At 41.6% G+C, this 17,689-nt stretch overlaps 1 protein-coding gene across 1 annotated transcript in view; it reads right to left on the bottom strand.

Annotated features, from left to right (window-relative positions):
* Positions 1–4,712: 4,712 nt before the first annotated feature.
* The window catches only part of USP13 (ubiquitin specific peptidase 13), a 112,076-nt gene continuing 99,099 nt past the window's right edge, over positions 4,713–17,689 (bottom strand). Inside the window, exons 20-21 of the mRNA XM_082744387.1 lie at positions 10,389–10,473; positions 4,713–8,714 (exon numbers count right to left, since the gene is read on the bottom strand). Of these exons, the coding sequence (XP_082600513.1) occupies positions 8,621–8,714; positions 10,389–10,473 (179 nt within the window). The 3' untranslated portion in view covers positions 4,713–8,620. The remainder of the gene's footprint in view (positions 8,715–10,388; positions 10,474–17,689) is intronic.

The raw sequence follows: 17,689 nt of genomic DNA, 5'->3' as shown, positions 1-17,689 counted from the left end.
GTTTCTACTATGCCATTTTAACCCTGAGGTGCACTCAGGTCCTCTGCTTTTCCCCTACTATGTTTCCAGGCCATAATTAATATTACTGCAAATGATGAGCGTAAGAGCAAAAACTGTGCCAGGTGAAAAAAAATCAATGTCTTACAGATTAAGAACTGACTAAAGATCACATCTACTATTAAAAACTGCAAAAATTAACCCAGGAAAGGTAGGCTTGAGAGAAATTACCAAGACGATGACTATGAGTGCTCATAGTAAAATCTGCTATTGATTTTAAAAATGACCAAAGAACGAAATTAAGAGTTGCAAAATCTGACCTGGTAAAGGAAGACCCGGTGGAAATAATGACAGGAAAAGGGAATCTGCAATAGCAAAAGTTTTAATAGGGAAAATCTGATGAAGACCAAAAGCTGATGACTCAGTCTTCCCTCATAAGATTTACAGAATTGATACCAATTACACTAATTTCATTAAAATAGAAAGGAAAATATAACAGTCTAGAGAGAATTCAACTCAATCACTATTTCACACTTTTTCTTCTCTCCTCAAACTTCCTACCTCTCCCATTCATGTTCCCTCCAAGCTGAGGATCTCACTTCTTACTTCCCTGAGCAAATTAAAGCAGGTAGGACAGAACTCTCAGACTCTCAGCACTCCCATCTCTTCACACCCACAGCTGCACTCCTGTCTCTGCCTTCCTCCTGTCCCCACAGACAGGCTCCCCAGCCCCTGCCTGTCCAAAGTCAGCTCCCACTGGGCACCAGAATCCATCACCTCTTCCTGCTCAAGGGAGAGCAAACAGTGATTCTTATCTTTCCACCCTACATCTTCCTGTCAGGCACCACCATTTCTTTCCTTCTCTTTGTAGCAAAATTCCTGAGTTGTTTGCATTCACCTTCTGCAATGGCCTCCAAGTAGATCAATCTTGCAGTCAACTCATCTGACTTAACCTATCATCATTATTTGATATTTGATAATTTTTGCCTCTTTAAGACACCGTCTTCCCTTGGCTTCCACTTCCAGGCACAGATCTCTTGGTTTTCGTCCCCGTTGGTATTCACGCCTCTCAGTCTCCTTTGCTGGCTCATCTTCTCCTTGACCTCTTATATTGAGAGACTCAGTCCCTGGACCAATTCTTTTTCTTGTCTCCCTCCATTGGTAATTAGACTCAGTCCCTGGTTTAAATGCCATCTAGCTACCAACAACTCCCAATTTTATATCTTCAGTCCAGACTTCCCTCTCAAAATCCAGACTTATATATCCAGCTTCCCACTCGACACCAACCATGGAGGTCTAATAGGCATTTTAAATTCCACACATCCCCAAATATACTTGTGATCATCTTTTCCCATCACTACCCTCCAATCCCACCAAGCCTTCCCTATCTTTGTTGATTGCAACTACATTCTTCAGTTGCTCAGAGCAAAAATTTTGAGGTCTCACTCCCTCACATGCCACATCCTGCCCATCAAGAAATCCTACTGGCTTTATTTTCACATGTATCCAGAATCTAACCATCTTTGCTAACTCTGCTGCTACCACCCCATCCATGTGAGCCATCATCCTATCCGACCTTTTATCCTTGCCCTCCTGTCATCTACTCCAGACAAAAACCAACCTCCTAGAACTTGAGTCAGATCAGATTAGTGCTCTGCTCAAGACCATGTAATGATTCCTGATGGCATTCTAGAGTCAAGCCCTTCCAATGGCCTCCTGGCTCAGACAATCTGGCCTCTCTCCAAACTCCTTTCTCACTACTCTTCCCTTGGTTTTCTTCTCTCAAACCACATTGGTCCCCTTGCTGCTTCTCTGACATAATAGGTATGCTCCCCCACCCTGGAGCCTCTGCTCCAGTGTGTCCCTGTGCCAGGCATATCTTTCCCCCAAATACCCATTTAGATGATTCCTCCACCTCCTTCAAGTCTTGGTTCAAATCTCACCACCAGATGATGCCTTCAGAGAGTACCCTATTTAGTACCACAGTCTGCACCTCCCACCCCCCTTCTGCTGTTCCTTTTTTCCATAGCACGTAATACCTTTTAACATATTATATAAGCTACTTATTCCTTGTTTAGTGTCTAGCTTTCCCTGTTAGAAAATAAACTCAACAAGGGCAAAGAGTCATGTCTACTTTGCTTACTGATACATTAAAAAAAAAAACAATGCCTGGCATATAGATGTTTAATATGTATTGAATGATGAACCATGCTATATAGATTAACAAAATAAACTGGATTAATAAAATTAGTAAAATCCTTTGGGAAAAAAAGTCATTGATGTTGGTATAATTCTGATTCTTTAAAAAAAAAAAAATTCTAGTCTGAAACAAAGGGTCAATCCTCCCTCCATAGGGTCAAAGTGCAATGGGGTTAAAATAGTGGCATAAACTAGCACAGTAAAAATATCCTGTGCCACCAGACTGTCAGATGTTTTACATAACTCCTTTCACATTTTTATCATGCCTACTGCATAGATGCCCAGATTATGTTTCAGGATATTAAGTGCTTAACAAAGTCACATAACTAGTCTGGGCTAGAAACAGGACTTGAAGGCAAGTCTCTTTGCCTCCACTCTTGCCATTTTATCACCCTGCCCCCTACCTCACCAAAAGACTCTTCCTAGGAAGTTTTTAAATACTTGGTTGCATGAGGATGAGAATAACTCATTGCTTTCCTATTCGATTTCCCCCCTATAAATGGTTTATCACTGACCACATTAAACAAGCAGGACCTTAGGTTCAAACAGGGCACACACACACTGGTAAACACTTCCATTGGGCATAATGGGACATAGCCAGTGAATGTAAGCAGCAGCTGACTCGCAGACATTGTCCTAAAAACTTTATAGTTCTTGAGTCAGAGGAAATCCCCCATCCTCATCATTTCCTTCTTCTCTTCTCACCCAAACATTATGGCACCATGCTGATGCTGGTCATTTTCCTGGGATTTTTAAAAATATGTAGATTGATTCCTTTAAAAAATTTAAGTATTGCATGGACATTTTTAAGTAGTAATAAGCGTAGCCTATATGGTAGGCAAAATAATGCCTCCTCCATGATGTCCACACCTTAATGCCCCAACCCAGTGAATATTAACCTTACATGTCAAAAAAAAACACATTGTAGATGTGATTAATTTAAGGATCCTGAAGTAGGAAGATTATTCTGGACTATCTGGATGGACCCCATGTAATCAAAAAATCCTTTTGAGAGGGAGTAGGAGAGCCTTTCAGAGGGTCTATGACAATGAAAGCAGACACTAAGTAATGTCCATGTTGTTAGTACACCACAAGCCAAAGAAGGAGAATAGCTTCCAGAAGCTGGAAAAGGCAAGGAATGGATTCTCACATGGAGCTTCCTTGCCACTACTGAGGTTTTAACTCTGTAAGACCCATTTTCAGACATCTCACCTAACATGCTCCTTTGAGCCACTAAAATTATGACCATTTGTTACAGCAGCAACAGGAAACTCATACACCCTACAAACATGATGCCACGGAAATGCTGAAATCCCTTGGTGCAATCAGTATTGAGTGTGCTTGCCCCTGCATTAGGGAAGCTACCAAAAACTGAGTCAGAGAACCACAGAAGGCTCCCAACTGACTCCAGTATTCAACTGTACACCCAGTAGAGTAAGTCTAAAAGACATCAGACTCTTCCCCACTTCGGTCCCTTCCACCCCCAGGAAGTAACGTCTTACATCATTGCTGACATTCCACTACTGATGGGAATGAGGCGGCCCTGGTGCCCATAGAAAGAAACCCTAAAAAGAAATAAAATTAGTCACTGTCTCAAGTTACCTGTTCCACTGATGGATGAGAACCTGAAAAGGGCAGAATCAGTTTACTTGGCATTTTGCAAAAGAAAAAAGAGCCGTAAAGGGACCTCAGATTGTGAGAATAGCCTTTAATTTAAAACAACTGAAGCAATAAATCATCCATCTCTCTTTCCATCACAGGCAATGCTCTCCCCAAACAGTTGAGATATTTTAACAACAACTGTGACTAGTGCAAAATAAAATAAATACAAACTCTTTCAGGAGCCAGCATCAAAATCTGCTGGGCAGGTGGGCGCAGGCGACAGGCTCAGCCTCTGCCAAGGCCGACAGGAGTGGCAAGATCTACACCGTATGTCAACACACCCAGCTCGGAACAGACCAGACAATACCTGGGGGAGGGGAGACCACAAGAGAATGTTGCCTAAAGTGAAGCAAATATGCCCAACACTCTCCTGTTGCCAACATCCTTGGCATGTGGAAGATGCTGGAAAAACGAGTGCAAAGTTAGCAGCTTCTATGCAAAGCTGAAGGAATGAGGTTTGGGGTTCATTTGTTTCTGTTTTTTAAGTAGAGTCTTAAACATACTGGTTTTGACACAGGGAAATCTTCTGCTTTCCAGAAGGCATTCTGTGTCTCTCACAGGGCTCCTGACTCCAGCAAAAGTATGTACACTGTTTCTGTCTATCTGGATGCTTGGGAGAAGGACCTTCCACATGGAGCACCTCACTGCCTAACCCACACCATCTACAGTCCAGAGCAGTGCTGTCCAAGTGCAAAGCAAGCCACAGCATTTTTGGGTAGCCAGATTTTAAAAAAATCAAAAGTGAAATCTAATAATGCCTTATTTATCTAAAATATTATTATGTAAAAAACATAAAATATGGATGAAATATTTTATATTCCCTTTTTTTGGTACCAAGCCTTGAAAGTCTGGTGTGTTTTTGGTTTTTTTGTTTTTGTTTTTGTTTTTTTTACATGAACAGCACAAATTCGATTTGGACAAGCCCAATTTCAAGAGGTCATGAGCCACACGTAGCTACTGATGACTGCACCAAATAGCACAGACCTGGAGAGGTTTAATACGATCTCTTTCAAGACATTTACAGAGTAGGGAATCTTTACCGTACTGGGTAGGTGCTCTTATACCCCGGCTTAAGAGTACGGAATCTTACTCTGTAACCTAGGATGTATGACCTAGGTGACAGGTACAATCACATTTCATCTGATCCTTTCCCCTAGTCCTTCTCGTCACCTGCCACCTCCCCAGGACTCCATAGGTGATGCGACTTAGCAACAGCAATGCCTACAAGAGGAAAGATATCCTTTCTGTGATAGACAACTTTCTCCATACTTATTTGGGGATCCTAGCTGTAACTGAATTTGAGTAAGAACATATTCTATAAATGTTACAGGTTTAGCCGAAAGTGGTTCTGAGGTCTTTCATCGCAGAAGGTGTTCTAAATAGGTTTTTCATTTTTGAAGGGGATGGAGACAAGGTATCTCGTGGACTGAGAAGTGAAGCATTTCAAGAATGGGAAAAAAGTAGAATAATTACCCAAGAAAGTGGGCAGAGGGGTTGAGGTGCAGACACTAAAAACAACACATTCTATAAGCTCGGGTGTACGAGCTGCAACGAACCAACACATTACAACAGACCCCTATGGGATCCCTCACATCCCCGCCTCTGGCCCCCGTGGTAACTGCAGGAAAATAAAAATAGAATAGGATGTTAGGGCAGTAAGGGACTTCTGAGCTTATCCAACTTAATGCATTCACTGTAAAGAAAAAAGCCCAGAGAGGTAAAGGGCCCAAGGCACCGGGGTGAGTGCGCAGCTCAGTGGGCCTTGCTGGTCTTGGAAATAAAAGATGTTGGGGAGTCACAGGCTTAAGCGACTGGGGGTAGGCTTCTACAACCCAAAGTGAGCACAGGGAAATGGCAGGCACATTCTCTTATAGTTGAAAGAAAACAGCCAAGTCTGTTCAAAACACTGAAGCAATGTTGATGTAAAGTGGCATTAAAATATGATTCTTCCACTAGTCCTTTCTGCATGCTTTTTGCCCTTAAAAAAAAAAAAATCCCAATCTGAACCAAACTGGATTTCTAATTAGTTATATGGGCATTTAGATGAATTGACAAAATAAAAACTTTGATACATTTTCCAAAGACACATTCATTGGGATTTGACACAAATGGATATCAAAAGATATTTACAGGAAAAAAAAGTACACTCTTTCATACATACACCCACACACAGTGAGAATTTCACAAGTATACCACCGCACCTCACACAGAGGACTCCTCACAGGCTGATAGTTGACAAAATCTACACATTATTCCAGTTTTCAGTCACAATTAATCTCGTCAACATATGTGTGAAAATGGAGCAGTATGTTCCAGACTTTTATTCCAGGGAAACCTACCTTGTATATATGAAGGTATACATATAAATACACTTTTAAGCAAGAAAGAAACCCATTATTTGCTCTAGTTTTTCCCCAACTCTCAATCTGAAGTAAAGAATAGCACATATACAAAACTTTGCCTTGTAGAAATAGCCCTTTGTTTTGTGAGGCAGGAAAAAAAAGGCAGCCATAGTATACTTTCTTACAATATGTTTAGGCATCGAAAGGGCTAAGTTTATTTTTCTAGTTAATGAAATTAAATAATATCTAGCCTATAGTCTTATGCTGATTTTACACCATTTTGCAAAGTTTTATACCAAAATTTTTATTTTGTTCAAAATACACATGCTATCTTCATCCACATTTCACTCCAAATCCCCAATAACCACCTCTCCCCACTCCCGTAGAAGGCCTTTGCTTTGTAAAAGTGTTGAGAACAAGTCATTGTTGACATGTGTTTGGAGTCATTCTTCCATGACACTCAGCCCTAAGGTGACTGGATTTTGTAAGGCTGCTTAGCGTGGGGTTTTTTACAGGAGTCAGAGATTCATGTGACAGGGAGGGGCTGTTTTAGGATATCCGAATCAACATTAAAAGAGGACATCAGTGGCCACAACCGAGTAAAGAGAGTATTACTGCACCATGAGCTCCCTCCTTATGCCAATTGTATTTGTTCCCAAATTGAAGAAAAGATCAGAAGAGAGAAGGAGGGAGAACACTCTACTAGAACCCACGTGGCATGCGACGTGCTACTCTTTTGCAGGTCATTGTATCGAATCTCACCATATTCTCAAAGTATAGTGGGCAAAAGAGAGCAGGTGTCTTTGTGCAGATAAGGAAAATGAGGCACAGGGAAGATGAGGGACTTGCCCATCTAGGGGCAGCACCCACATCTTGGCCCTGAGCCTCGGGCACAGCAACCCTCACAAACACACAGTGTAGCTGAACTCCCCAGAGAAGGGCCCTGATCATACCCAGAATCCTGACTCTTCACCGCTCACCATGTTGTAATCAATCATCTGTGTGGCATTTTACCCAGCTGGTTCGACTTTATTTTCCTACAGTTTCTAGAAAGATCCTTGCTACCAATCAAATGCATGTTAAGCAGATTGCAATAGATCCTTCTTCATTTGACTGGCCAATCTGAAATAGAAACTCCAGAGACCTTGGAATTCAGTACAGCGCTGCAGGAAGACGTTAAACCACTTTTGTTGTACTTTTTCATCGCATCTGAAACTCTGATCTAATCCCAGGTTGCAATAAAAATACCAAGATACCAAAATGGAAAAGATGGTCTTTCATAATGTCCTAAAAAGTTTCTTTGCACCCGAGGCCCTTAAGGCACCCGAGATCACACTGCTATTTGGGAGGTGATTAGCCAAGAGAGGGCCAAGAGGAGACTCTAGCCCCAGGAAAACGGAGAAACGGAGGCAGGCAAAGAGTGCAGGGACAAGAAAATTACGGACAAATTTGGGGCACTTTGATTCCAGGGAGTTGTTACATGTTATGGTAAGATTAGCTATTTTAACTAAAAGTACACACTATGCCTTAGCGGGAAGGGCTGCTGAGAACCAGAATTTACCTACCTTTGTTTGGCAAAGAACAATATTGTGCTGCCGGGGGCATCTGGCCTTATTTCACCAAATGTCACAAACCCCGGTGAATTCTCGGACAGCACTTAAAGGGACGACTCAGCCCTTTTTACGCCTGAAAATCTAAGCGGGGAGCCAATTTTTAAAACTGTTCCTGAGTTATAGTTTCTTTAAAATAGTTACTCGCTTTTCCCAGCTATGCTTAATACCAACTGCTTTAACCTTTAAAAACCAGCCCGGCACAGATTTCCTGGTTGACGACAACGGTCTCACCCTCACACACTCACACAATCACGTTATGATTTTCGATATGATTAAATTAAAAATACCTTTCACTGCAGATGCTCTAATCTTCTATACATGGATAGGTCAGAAATTGTGTATAATGAAAAAATTGTGTCACAAATAAAGCCCATCCCCATTACTGATTTTCGATATGAAACAAAAATGGGCTTTTCATTTACTGGGAGGGGGGGGCAGGTGAGGCCACACCACTGGCCCCCAAATCATAATAGAGGGCTGGCGGCACTTCCCATTTTTTGGTGTGACAGTGGCAGATCCCCCACCAGCAATATAAATACTTTTTTTTTTTTTTAAATCATCCTCTCCTTGAACATTTATAAAAAGAAAAACTATCTACAGTAGTGTATCATCACTAATAGAAATTTCTTCCCAGTTCTATTTCAGAAAGCGTCAAATGATGTTCTTTAAATAAACTATAAATACCCCATGTATTCCTTCATGTCTGGTTGTCCCAACTTCTGCTTGCTTTTTTTTTTTTTTTTTTTTTTTTTTTTGGCAAATTAAAAAGGCGTGTGGCTTCCTCTCGCCGACTGACGCATCTGAGGCTCAGCGTGGCACCCTGTGGTAAAAGTACATGTAGCCCAGGTCCTTGGGGGGCCTTTCTGAGGCACACACTCTGTGGTCATTGTAGATCACCCACCTGAAAACAAAAGACAGAAGAACTCGATGGATTTCAGTCAGTCCCAGAAAGCTTTGCCGAAAACAAGTTACTGTGCCATACTTCAGCAAGTTGTTATAAGATAACCAAACTCAAGTCTACTGTATAAAAAGAGAGAATGCTGGTGGGAAACTGTAACTGCCTTTTTTATTCTTGAGCTCCATCAAAAGGTAGTTACGAAAAGAGTCGCCAAACATTTTAAGCCCTTTGGTCTCAAAATCCCTTTCGTAGAAGTCTATAGATGGCCTCAGAAATTAAGTCAAAGAATCACGTACGGCGGTGTTTATTTCAGCCTGAGGTGTAAAACTAGGTCAAAATAAGAAGTAAAGAGCCATGCAAGTGAACCATCCCACAACTATTAAAATGTCTTCAGAAAATATTTGGTAAAGTAAGAAAATACTCATAATATAGTATGACGTGGGAACAGGGTTAAAAAAAGTGTATGTGCCGTGTGCGTACTTTAAGCTTTTAGAAAAGCTATAAATGCTTATGTACATTTGTATGTATGATATACATGTATACAAATGTACACCCTTTCCCAGTGAAAATAATAAAAGAGAAATGTATCAAAACATAAACAATGATTATCCTTAAGTTTTCAAATGACATATTCTTTGTTCTATTTCTGAATTTTACAAATTCCTTACCATAAATTTTATTGCTTTTTGAATTATAATTAAGCATTTTTCTTAGGAAAAGTATTTTGAAAAGAGCATCATGCTTGGTAATAAAAAGAATTTACTATCAATCAGCCTGTGCTCAACTATTTCATTAATCAAGTTAAGACAACACTAAAAGACACACCAAAAGGGAGCACAACTTAAGTCCACGGTGGGAACCAGTGTCTCCCACAGTGTGTGGCATGGCGTGAGAAGTCAATGTCCCACCAGGACAGGGCAAGTTTCTAGGTTTCTCCGGCATCCGGCAAGTTTCTAGGTTTCTCCAGCCTCAGGCTGCTCAGAGAGGAGCTCACAGAAGAGAAACCAGAGGGCTCAGTGGGGCTAGATCCCTCTTCCTCTCTTCTTCTTCTGAAGAGAGCAGCAGCCTTACATCCTGTAAATGGCTCATTCCCGGCTCACCACACATCCAGCGATTCTACCTACAGACCCAAGACACCTACTGCAAGACCACAATAGGGCAAAAGAATGGATGTGTAAGGAAGCCAGATAAAACACAGGATACCCAGTCAAGTTTATATGGCAGGGAAGTAACATTAAATAAGTTTTTGTATAAATACATCACAGGGAATATTTAAGACATGTTTATACTAAAAAGTTATTCATTGTTTATATGAAATTCAAATTTAACAGGGCGCCTGATTTTTTTGTTTTGTGGGCTAAAACTGGCAATCCTATGGAGGTCCCAAACACACACACATTCTGCTGCAGGATGCATCTTTATTTTGGGAAGTCACTTTGGTAAGATGGTTGGGAGTGGCTTTGAATGCCAGCTCTGACATGGCTACTTCCGGGCTAAGTTACCGCTACTCAGCTTCTCTGAGCCTCAGGGTCTTAATGTATAAAATGGCTTTGAGAGTAAATCCTTACAAAACCATCGTGAGAACCAATGGGATATGTGCAACACCTCACTGAGAGCCTAGCATATGTAGATGCTCAATAAAACATAGATATCATCGATTTTCTAAAAATGACTTACCTTCCTTCCTTTTTAATATGGCAAACATAATGGCCACTCATTGTAGATGTTCCCATGTGACTGATGAATGCAAATAATTCATACACTATGAAAGAGGAAACAACTCTGTTACAAGGCAGCATTTCTAGAAACCAAGAGCACTTCTGATCAGAAATGAAAGGCAACAATGGTGCAACCCAGCAACTGCTTACATTGAAAGGCAGTCTCTTTACCTTGCTATACTGAGAATACACATCCACACATACTCACCAACTTCAACCTGCAAATTCATAATAACACAGGACATAAACTATCCAAGCACAGCCGGCATTTAATTCCTATCTGGAAGAGAATTCAAAATCCCACAGTCGAGTATGGTGGCAAGCTCATGGTCTAAAGGGGCAGTCCCGGCTCTATCATTTTTAAGCAGCATGAGGATGGAGGAGCTGTTTCCTCTCTCCGAGTCCATTTCTTCACTGAGACGAAAAATCCACCCACTTCGCAGGGTTGTATAAAGCGTAAATGAGCAATTCAGACTAAAATACCATACAAATGTCAGTATTATGAGGAAGACAGCAGATAACTGTTGTCATTTATAGAAAGGGATAACGCTTCAGAATAGGCTTCCTGTGGTTTCTGACTTGCTCACAATAAACTATATGGGACCAAAATTCAGACTTTGTTCTTTCTGAACAGGGAAATATATAGCCTTTGAGTGCAAGACCAATGTTTATTCTCTAACAAGTGCCTCCTGCTGTCTATCAGAGAATTCGGTACATATCCATTCCTGATTAATTTCAGCTCAGGCTCCCCTTGCCTGGGTTAGACCCACGCAACACAGAGTGGATTCCATGGACCCACAGAGTGGGTACCAGTCCACTCTGCAAACTCTTACAGGCTATGACAAGACAGGTATAGAAACTGAGCACCTTCTTGCAAACTTTCATAATAGTGTGTTTGTGAAATCTAATAAGGAAAAAATGGGCTCACATATTCATTTTTCTAGTGCTCTATTTTTATTCCATTTTCCAAAGTATTGTTTCTGGACAGACCCTTTCCCTCAAGCCTCTCTCACTCATTCCTTGTTTCCCTTGCTGTTCACCCAGGTTCTTCTACTTACTCAATGGCGAGTCCCCACCTACCCTCCCTCACCACACCACACACTGCTAATCACCTCCTTCTTCCTCAAGTATTTGCCCCCAGCCCATGACGGTCTCTTGGTTCTCTAGCTGACTCATTGGCTCCTCCTCACCTCCCTGACCTTTAAACACTGATGACCTGGAGCTCAGACCACAGACGTTTTCTTTTCTCTACGCTGATTTTTTTCGCTCTCTTTGGGTGATCTCATCTAGTCTCATGATAGTAAATGGAATGATTTTTTTAATTTCCTGAATGTTCTTTGCTAATGCACAGAAATAAAATTGAATTTTGTATATTAATCTTGTTTCTTACAATCTTGCTATACCCACTTATTAGTTCTAATAGTTTCTAGTAGATTCCTTAGGATTTTCTATATACAAAATTGTAACATCTGCAGAAAGAGATAAGTTATACTTCTTCCTTGCTAACCTGGATGCCCTTTATTTCATTTTCTTGCCTAATTGCCTTGGCTAGAAGGTACTGTTACAAGAAAAATAGAAATGACAAGAGTGGGGGTGGCTGGGTGGCTCAGTCAGTTAAGCATCTGACTCTTGATATCAGGTCAGGTCATGATCTCAGGGTCCTGTGATGGAGCCCCACATGAGGCTCTGTGCTCAGTAGGGAGTCTTCTTGAGATTCTCCCTCTCCTTCTGCCCCTTGCCCCCTTCCCTAAGAAAGAAAGAGAGAGAGAGAGAGAGAAGGAGGGAAGGAAGGGAAGGAAGAGAAGAGGGAAAGAAAAGAAGAAAAGGAAAGAAAGAATGAAATGGAGAGAGTGGACATCCCTGTCTTGTTCCTGGTCTTTTGGGAAAAGCATTTAGTCTGTCACCATTCCGCATGATATGAGCTGTGGGTGTTTTGTAGATGCTGTCCAGTGGAGGAAGCTCCCTTTCATTTCCAGTTTGCTGGGCATTCTCTACTCATCTATCTCAGTTAATGGGGATTCCATTCTTCCATGCAGGACACAATCTTGGCTTCTCTCTCACATACATCTTTTTTTTTTTTTCCCTTTCTGATACATTTTTTAAGTATAGTTGACATGCAAGTTACAACAATTTCAGGTTTTTTCATGCTCTTTACACACATCCAATCCATCAGCCAATCCTGTCAACATTTCCTTCAAAATATATCCAGAATCCAATCTCTTCTTACCACCTCCACTAGTAATGTGTGATCCTAGTTACGATCATCACTGAATTTTTACAACACCCCCTTATCTGGGCTTTCTGCTTCCTTCCTTCCCCTCTACTGACTATTCTCAGTATGGCTGTCACAGTGGCGTTTAAATAGAAGTCAAATTATACCTCATCCTGTATCTCAGAGTAAACTCTTCCTTTTACAAAGATCTATGAAGCCCACCTCCTCCCAAATCCCCCCTCATTTCACCCCAGCTACTCCTGCTTCCCCTTCACTCCACCCCAGCTACTCCCTCTTTCCCTCTCACTCCACCTCAGCTACTCCCTCTTTACTTCTCACTCCACCTCAGCTACTCCCACTTTCTCCTTCACTGCACCCCTGCTACTCCTGCCTCCTGGCTGTTCCTCAAACACACCCAGCGTGTTCTGGCCTTCAAGCCTCTACATTCATTGTTCCCTCTTTGAAACTCTTCTTTCAGATGTCGTAAGACTTACCCCTCACTTCACTGAGGTCGTGGATGAAATGTCACCTCAGAGAGGTCTTCCTGTACCAAGTTACAAAAGAACAACTCTCCCTTCCACTCCCACCTTGACCCCTAACCTCCCCCCAACCTTGCTTTATTATTGACTGATAACATGAAGTAACTCCTGCCATGTCCAAACCCACCTGTGCATTTATTTATTGTCTATCCCCTTTATCTCTGGCTAGAATATAGCTCCATAAGAATAGGAAGTTGGTCTGTTATGTTTACTGAAATGTTCTTGGCACAGAAAATGGTGGCTCAGCATGCAACAGGCATGTCATAAGTATTTGCTGAATATATAAATAAATGTGTGAATTAGAGAATAGTTCTGTTCACTCCATTTCTTCCTGTGTTTTTATATCTTACATTGTATATATTTTATAAACCACCTACCAAAGTATAAAGTTAAAGTTAGTAAAATAATTATTAAAAAAAAGAAATGACTCAGGGCATCTAGGTGCCTCAGTCATTGAGCATCTGCCTTCAGCTTGGGTCATGATCCCAGGGTCCTGGGATCGAGCCCCACATTGGGCTCCCTGCTTGGTGGGAAGCCTGCTTCTCCCTCTCCCACTCCCCCTGCTTGTGTTCCCTCTCTCACTGTGTCTTTCTCTGTCAAATGAATGAATAAAATCTTTAAAAAAAGAAAAGAAAGATATGACTTAGAGGGGATTGTTTTTCCCATCATTAAGTTTTTGTTGCTGTCATACCAATTGATGACAAAAAACAAACAAACCCAAGTTCAAAACCAGAATCTAGGCAAAAACAACTGTGAATGACAATCGTTTTGCCTGGCATTTTGTTTCTGAGATAGTTACCAGGAACCCTATTCTGGTCTGCCCTCCCTGTTGTCTCCTAACACTAAGAACCTGCCCTACCCAGTAAGCGAGGGAGAGTGCAGGCAGAGAACTTTTCAGGTTGCTTGGCCCTGGTTGGTTTTTAAAACTCTTCTGGAATCATCTGTATCACAGCCCAATTCTTCAGCTTGAGATACAGTATTGGTCTCCCGAAATGAAGCTGCTCTCTTAGAATTTTCATGAAATAAGGGACATGACACCTCAACCAAGGCTTCCCTCCACCATGCACTGTTCCCCAAAACAATGACTTAGCTAACTGAACAGACTCTTTAATGAGCAATGTCCATGTCAAGCCAGGTCGTACAATGACACACTGCTTGGATACCAACACAGCCAATGGGTTGACAAAACAAGTAGACAAAGAAAGGGACAGATCCATACAGTCCACATGCCCAAACATGTCAGTAAGCCCCCCCGAGGCATTTCTCCTCTCTTTGGTTAAAAACAATTCAGTGTATACTCATAATCATAAAAATGAATTAAAGAGGGAAAAGATTAGCATAAATCTTGGTCCTAAATTAAAATTAACCATGTTTATCAATACAAGCAACCACCCCATGCATTACTCAAGATCTCCTGCTGGAACTGACAGCAAAAGAGAGCATCTCTCTCAACACATTTGCAAAAACTCAACAGGTAAGAAATCTCAATTAGTATTTGCTTCCAAAGAGAACACGAAGGTGAATAAACCTAACAGACAAGCTACTACTGATTCTTCTCCAAGTTCTCAGAGGGCCCCTTCTAAAAAAACAGCATCAGTGTACACACTCCCAAAAGATGTGCAGACCCCTTTTCACGTAGATAGAAAAGACAGTTTGAGTCAAGGCAAATCACTTTTTTAAAAGATTTTATTTCTTTATTTTAAGAGAGAGAAAGCGTGTGAGCACAGGGTAGAGGGGCAGAGGGAGGAGAGAAAGTCTCAAGCAGAAGCAGACAGGAGCCTGACACTGGCCAAGAGCATCTGACCCTGAGACCATCACCTGGGCCAAAACCAAGAGTCAGAAACCACCAAATGCACCACCCAGGGGCCCCTCAAATCATTTTTAAAATGCTGACCTGCATAGAAAAGTTAGACAACATTGCCTAAACCACCATGTCCCTCTACAAAGCGAGAATTAAACATAGTCTGAAACTAGCAACTTTCCCCCTTTCCCTCTCCCAACAAAACGAGTCCTTCTTTGAACATAGGAAAATGGTTCCAACCTTTCTAATATGCAGAATTTTTTCATATCAGAATTTTACCACCCCTACCCCTACCCAACAAAACAGCAATGGTGCTCTGATTTTACTCTTTGAAAAAGTACCTTCAGAAAACGAATGTGACACTTGGAAAACAGAAGAGGCAGGCAGCCTGTCCTTTCATGTCCAATGGCCACCCAAGGACTGTCTAGGGTAGGGGCCAGCATACTGCAATGACTCATAAGCCAAATCCAGCCCATAGCCTACTTTTGTACCACCCAGGAGAAAGGGGAGGAGGAGAGGGACAAAAATATGTCATGACATGACTATGGCCCACAGAGCCTGAAACATTATTAATATCTGGTCCTTTAGAGGAAAGGTATGCTGGCCCCTGGTCTAGAGGATGAAAGTTCATCTCACTGTTTACTATTTTTTTTTAACATTTGATTTATTTTTTGCATGCGCAAGGCGGGGGGCATGAACAGGAGCAGGGCAGGGGAGGAGGGGCAGAGGGAGAAGAAGAATCCCCACCTGGTAGAGAACTCGATGTGGGACTGGATCCTAGGACTCTGGGGTCATGACCTGAGCTGAAGGCAGATAACCAACTGAGCTACCTAGGCACCCTCACTGCTTACTACTGATTAAAGATACCAGAATTAGTCAAGTTACTCATTAACTTACAGATTTTTGTTTAGTAAAGGTAGAAAAATTTCTGTCCAGTAGAACATGTAACTTCAAGGATTTATAATCTGGAGACACTAATTTTATATTTAACTCAGCAATCAAATTATCTTTGATTATCCTAGCTTCTCAGATGCTTTGAACCGGTAATAACCACAGCTAGGTGGTTCCCTCATTAATTAACGAGTTGAAGAAAATCTGTGATTTGTGCTCAGTTTAGATGTACCTGAGAATCATGATTTTGCCTTCTTGAAAATTATAGTTTGACAACAAATAATGACCCACAGCAGCTCTAGATTCTGGAATGCAGTTCAATTAATTTATATTTTATAAACCCTATAGCATCTATGTATATTTGAAAAGTAGTAGTATCTCATAAGGGTGTGACATTATTTAGTCAGTCTGGAGAGAGTGCACAGAATACACAAACACCAAAAGACTCCCTGAAATGACCCCCAAAACCCCAGGGGCTCCACAGCCTTCTGGTGAGAAACCCAAACTGAGTTTTCCAACTGAATCTTCCTAACTTCAATAATCTGTTCCATTACCCACCTCTAATTCCCTCTGTACAACGGAGGGGAAAATATCATTCTTAATTTACTAACGTTTAACTCACAAACACCTTCAATCTGCAAATAATTTCTACCCAGAACAGCTTGATTTCCCTTGTCCCTGCTCTGAGAAAAGACCAGTGGGAGGTAGGGAGAGAGAAATGGATGGATCTGGGTTTGGAGCTTTCAGAAAACTTCAGAATACCCTCAAAAAAGAGCAAAAGGAGCATTTGGGTAAATCAATAACAGCTTCAGGCAGCTGACAAGGACAGAATCCTTGTCCTTGCCTCCCCAACCCCACAAATTGCCTCCCCAACCCCACACAGCTCAAAATTACCAAAACCCTTTGACTTCTCTTTATTATACCACCTAAAACTCCAAATATCAAACAATTGCCTCCATGCTTCCTAGTTCTCAGTCACTCATACTTTAGTATAAATTAGCTTATTTCAGAGTGACTTCCTCTTTACTTCTGATAACACCATTGTGGGGGGAAAGAAAAAGGAAAAACCCATAGGAATTACAAACAGGTGCTGAAGTGGGATGAGCATTGGACCTCAAGTGCATTAGGAGACTTTGCCCTCAAGTAAACCACTGGTGTTTAGCTCCCATGGAGCTGCACCCTCCTGCTCTGTGGATCCCATTCCTGCTGCATTCCTCAGGGAGCCTGGTGCATTAGGAGCCCCACCATTACAAAAACGAAATGTCTCTCTGCTCCCCTTCCTGGAAAATCTCTGCTGCCCTAGAAGCTCTCGGAGCCATTACAGTGATGTGGCTGAGAAGCCAGAGCAGCTTTTGAGTAATCACAGCCTAATCACATTTTAATTACACTGGCAATCAGTGAGTTCTGAACGAAAGAAAGAAAGAAAGAAAGATAGATTAAACACTAAGTGCAACATAGAAACAGAAATAATTTTGCAAATGGCAGAAGCCCAGATAGGTCAAACTAAAGACCCAATTTTCCACTTTTACAATTTTTAAAAACTCAACAGAAAGGTGATAGCCGTCAAATGCGCAGAACGTAATGATGAAGAGAGCCTTGCGAAAAATAGTACCACCTCCCTTGAGATTTAGCAGATCTGTGGTAAGATGAAAGAGGAAGTGCACTGCCTTCAAAATCACACAGACCTGAATTCCCAGCTGGTTCTTCCACCATCCAGGCCCCTACCGTGTTGGGGCCCATTTGCGCATGTGAACACCAAGCCGCAGGAGTAAAGGAAAGCTGTCCAGGAAGTGCCTAGTGCACAACAGGCGATCAGT

The sequence above is a fragment of the Mustela nivalis genome (assembly GCF_964662115.1).
Source record: "Mustela nivalis genome assembly, chromosome: 1".
NCBI lineage: Eukaryota > Metazoa > Chordata > Mammalia > Carnivora > Mustelidae > Mustela > Mustela nivalis.
This window is presented reverse-complemented; position numbering and strand designations above follow the sequence as displayed.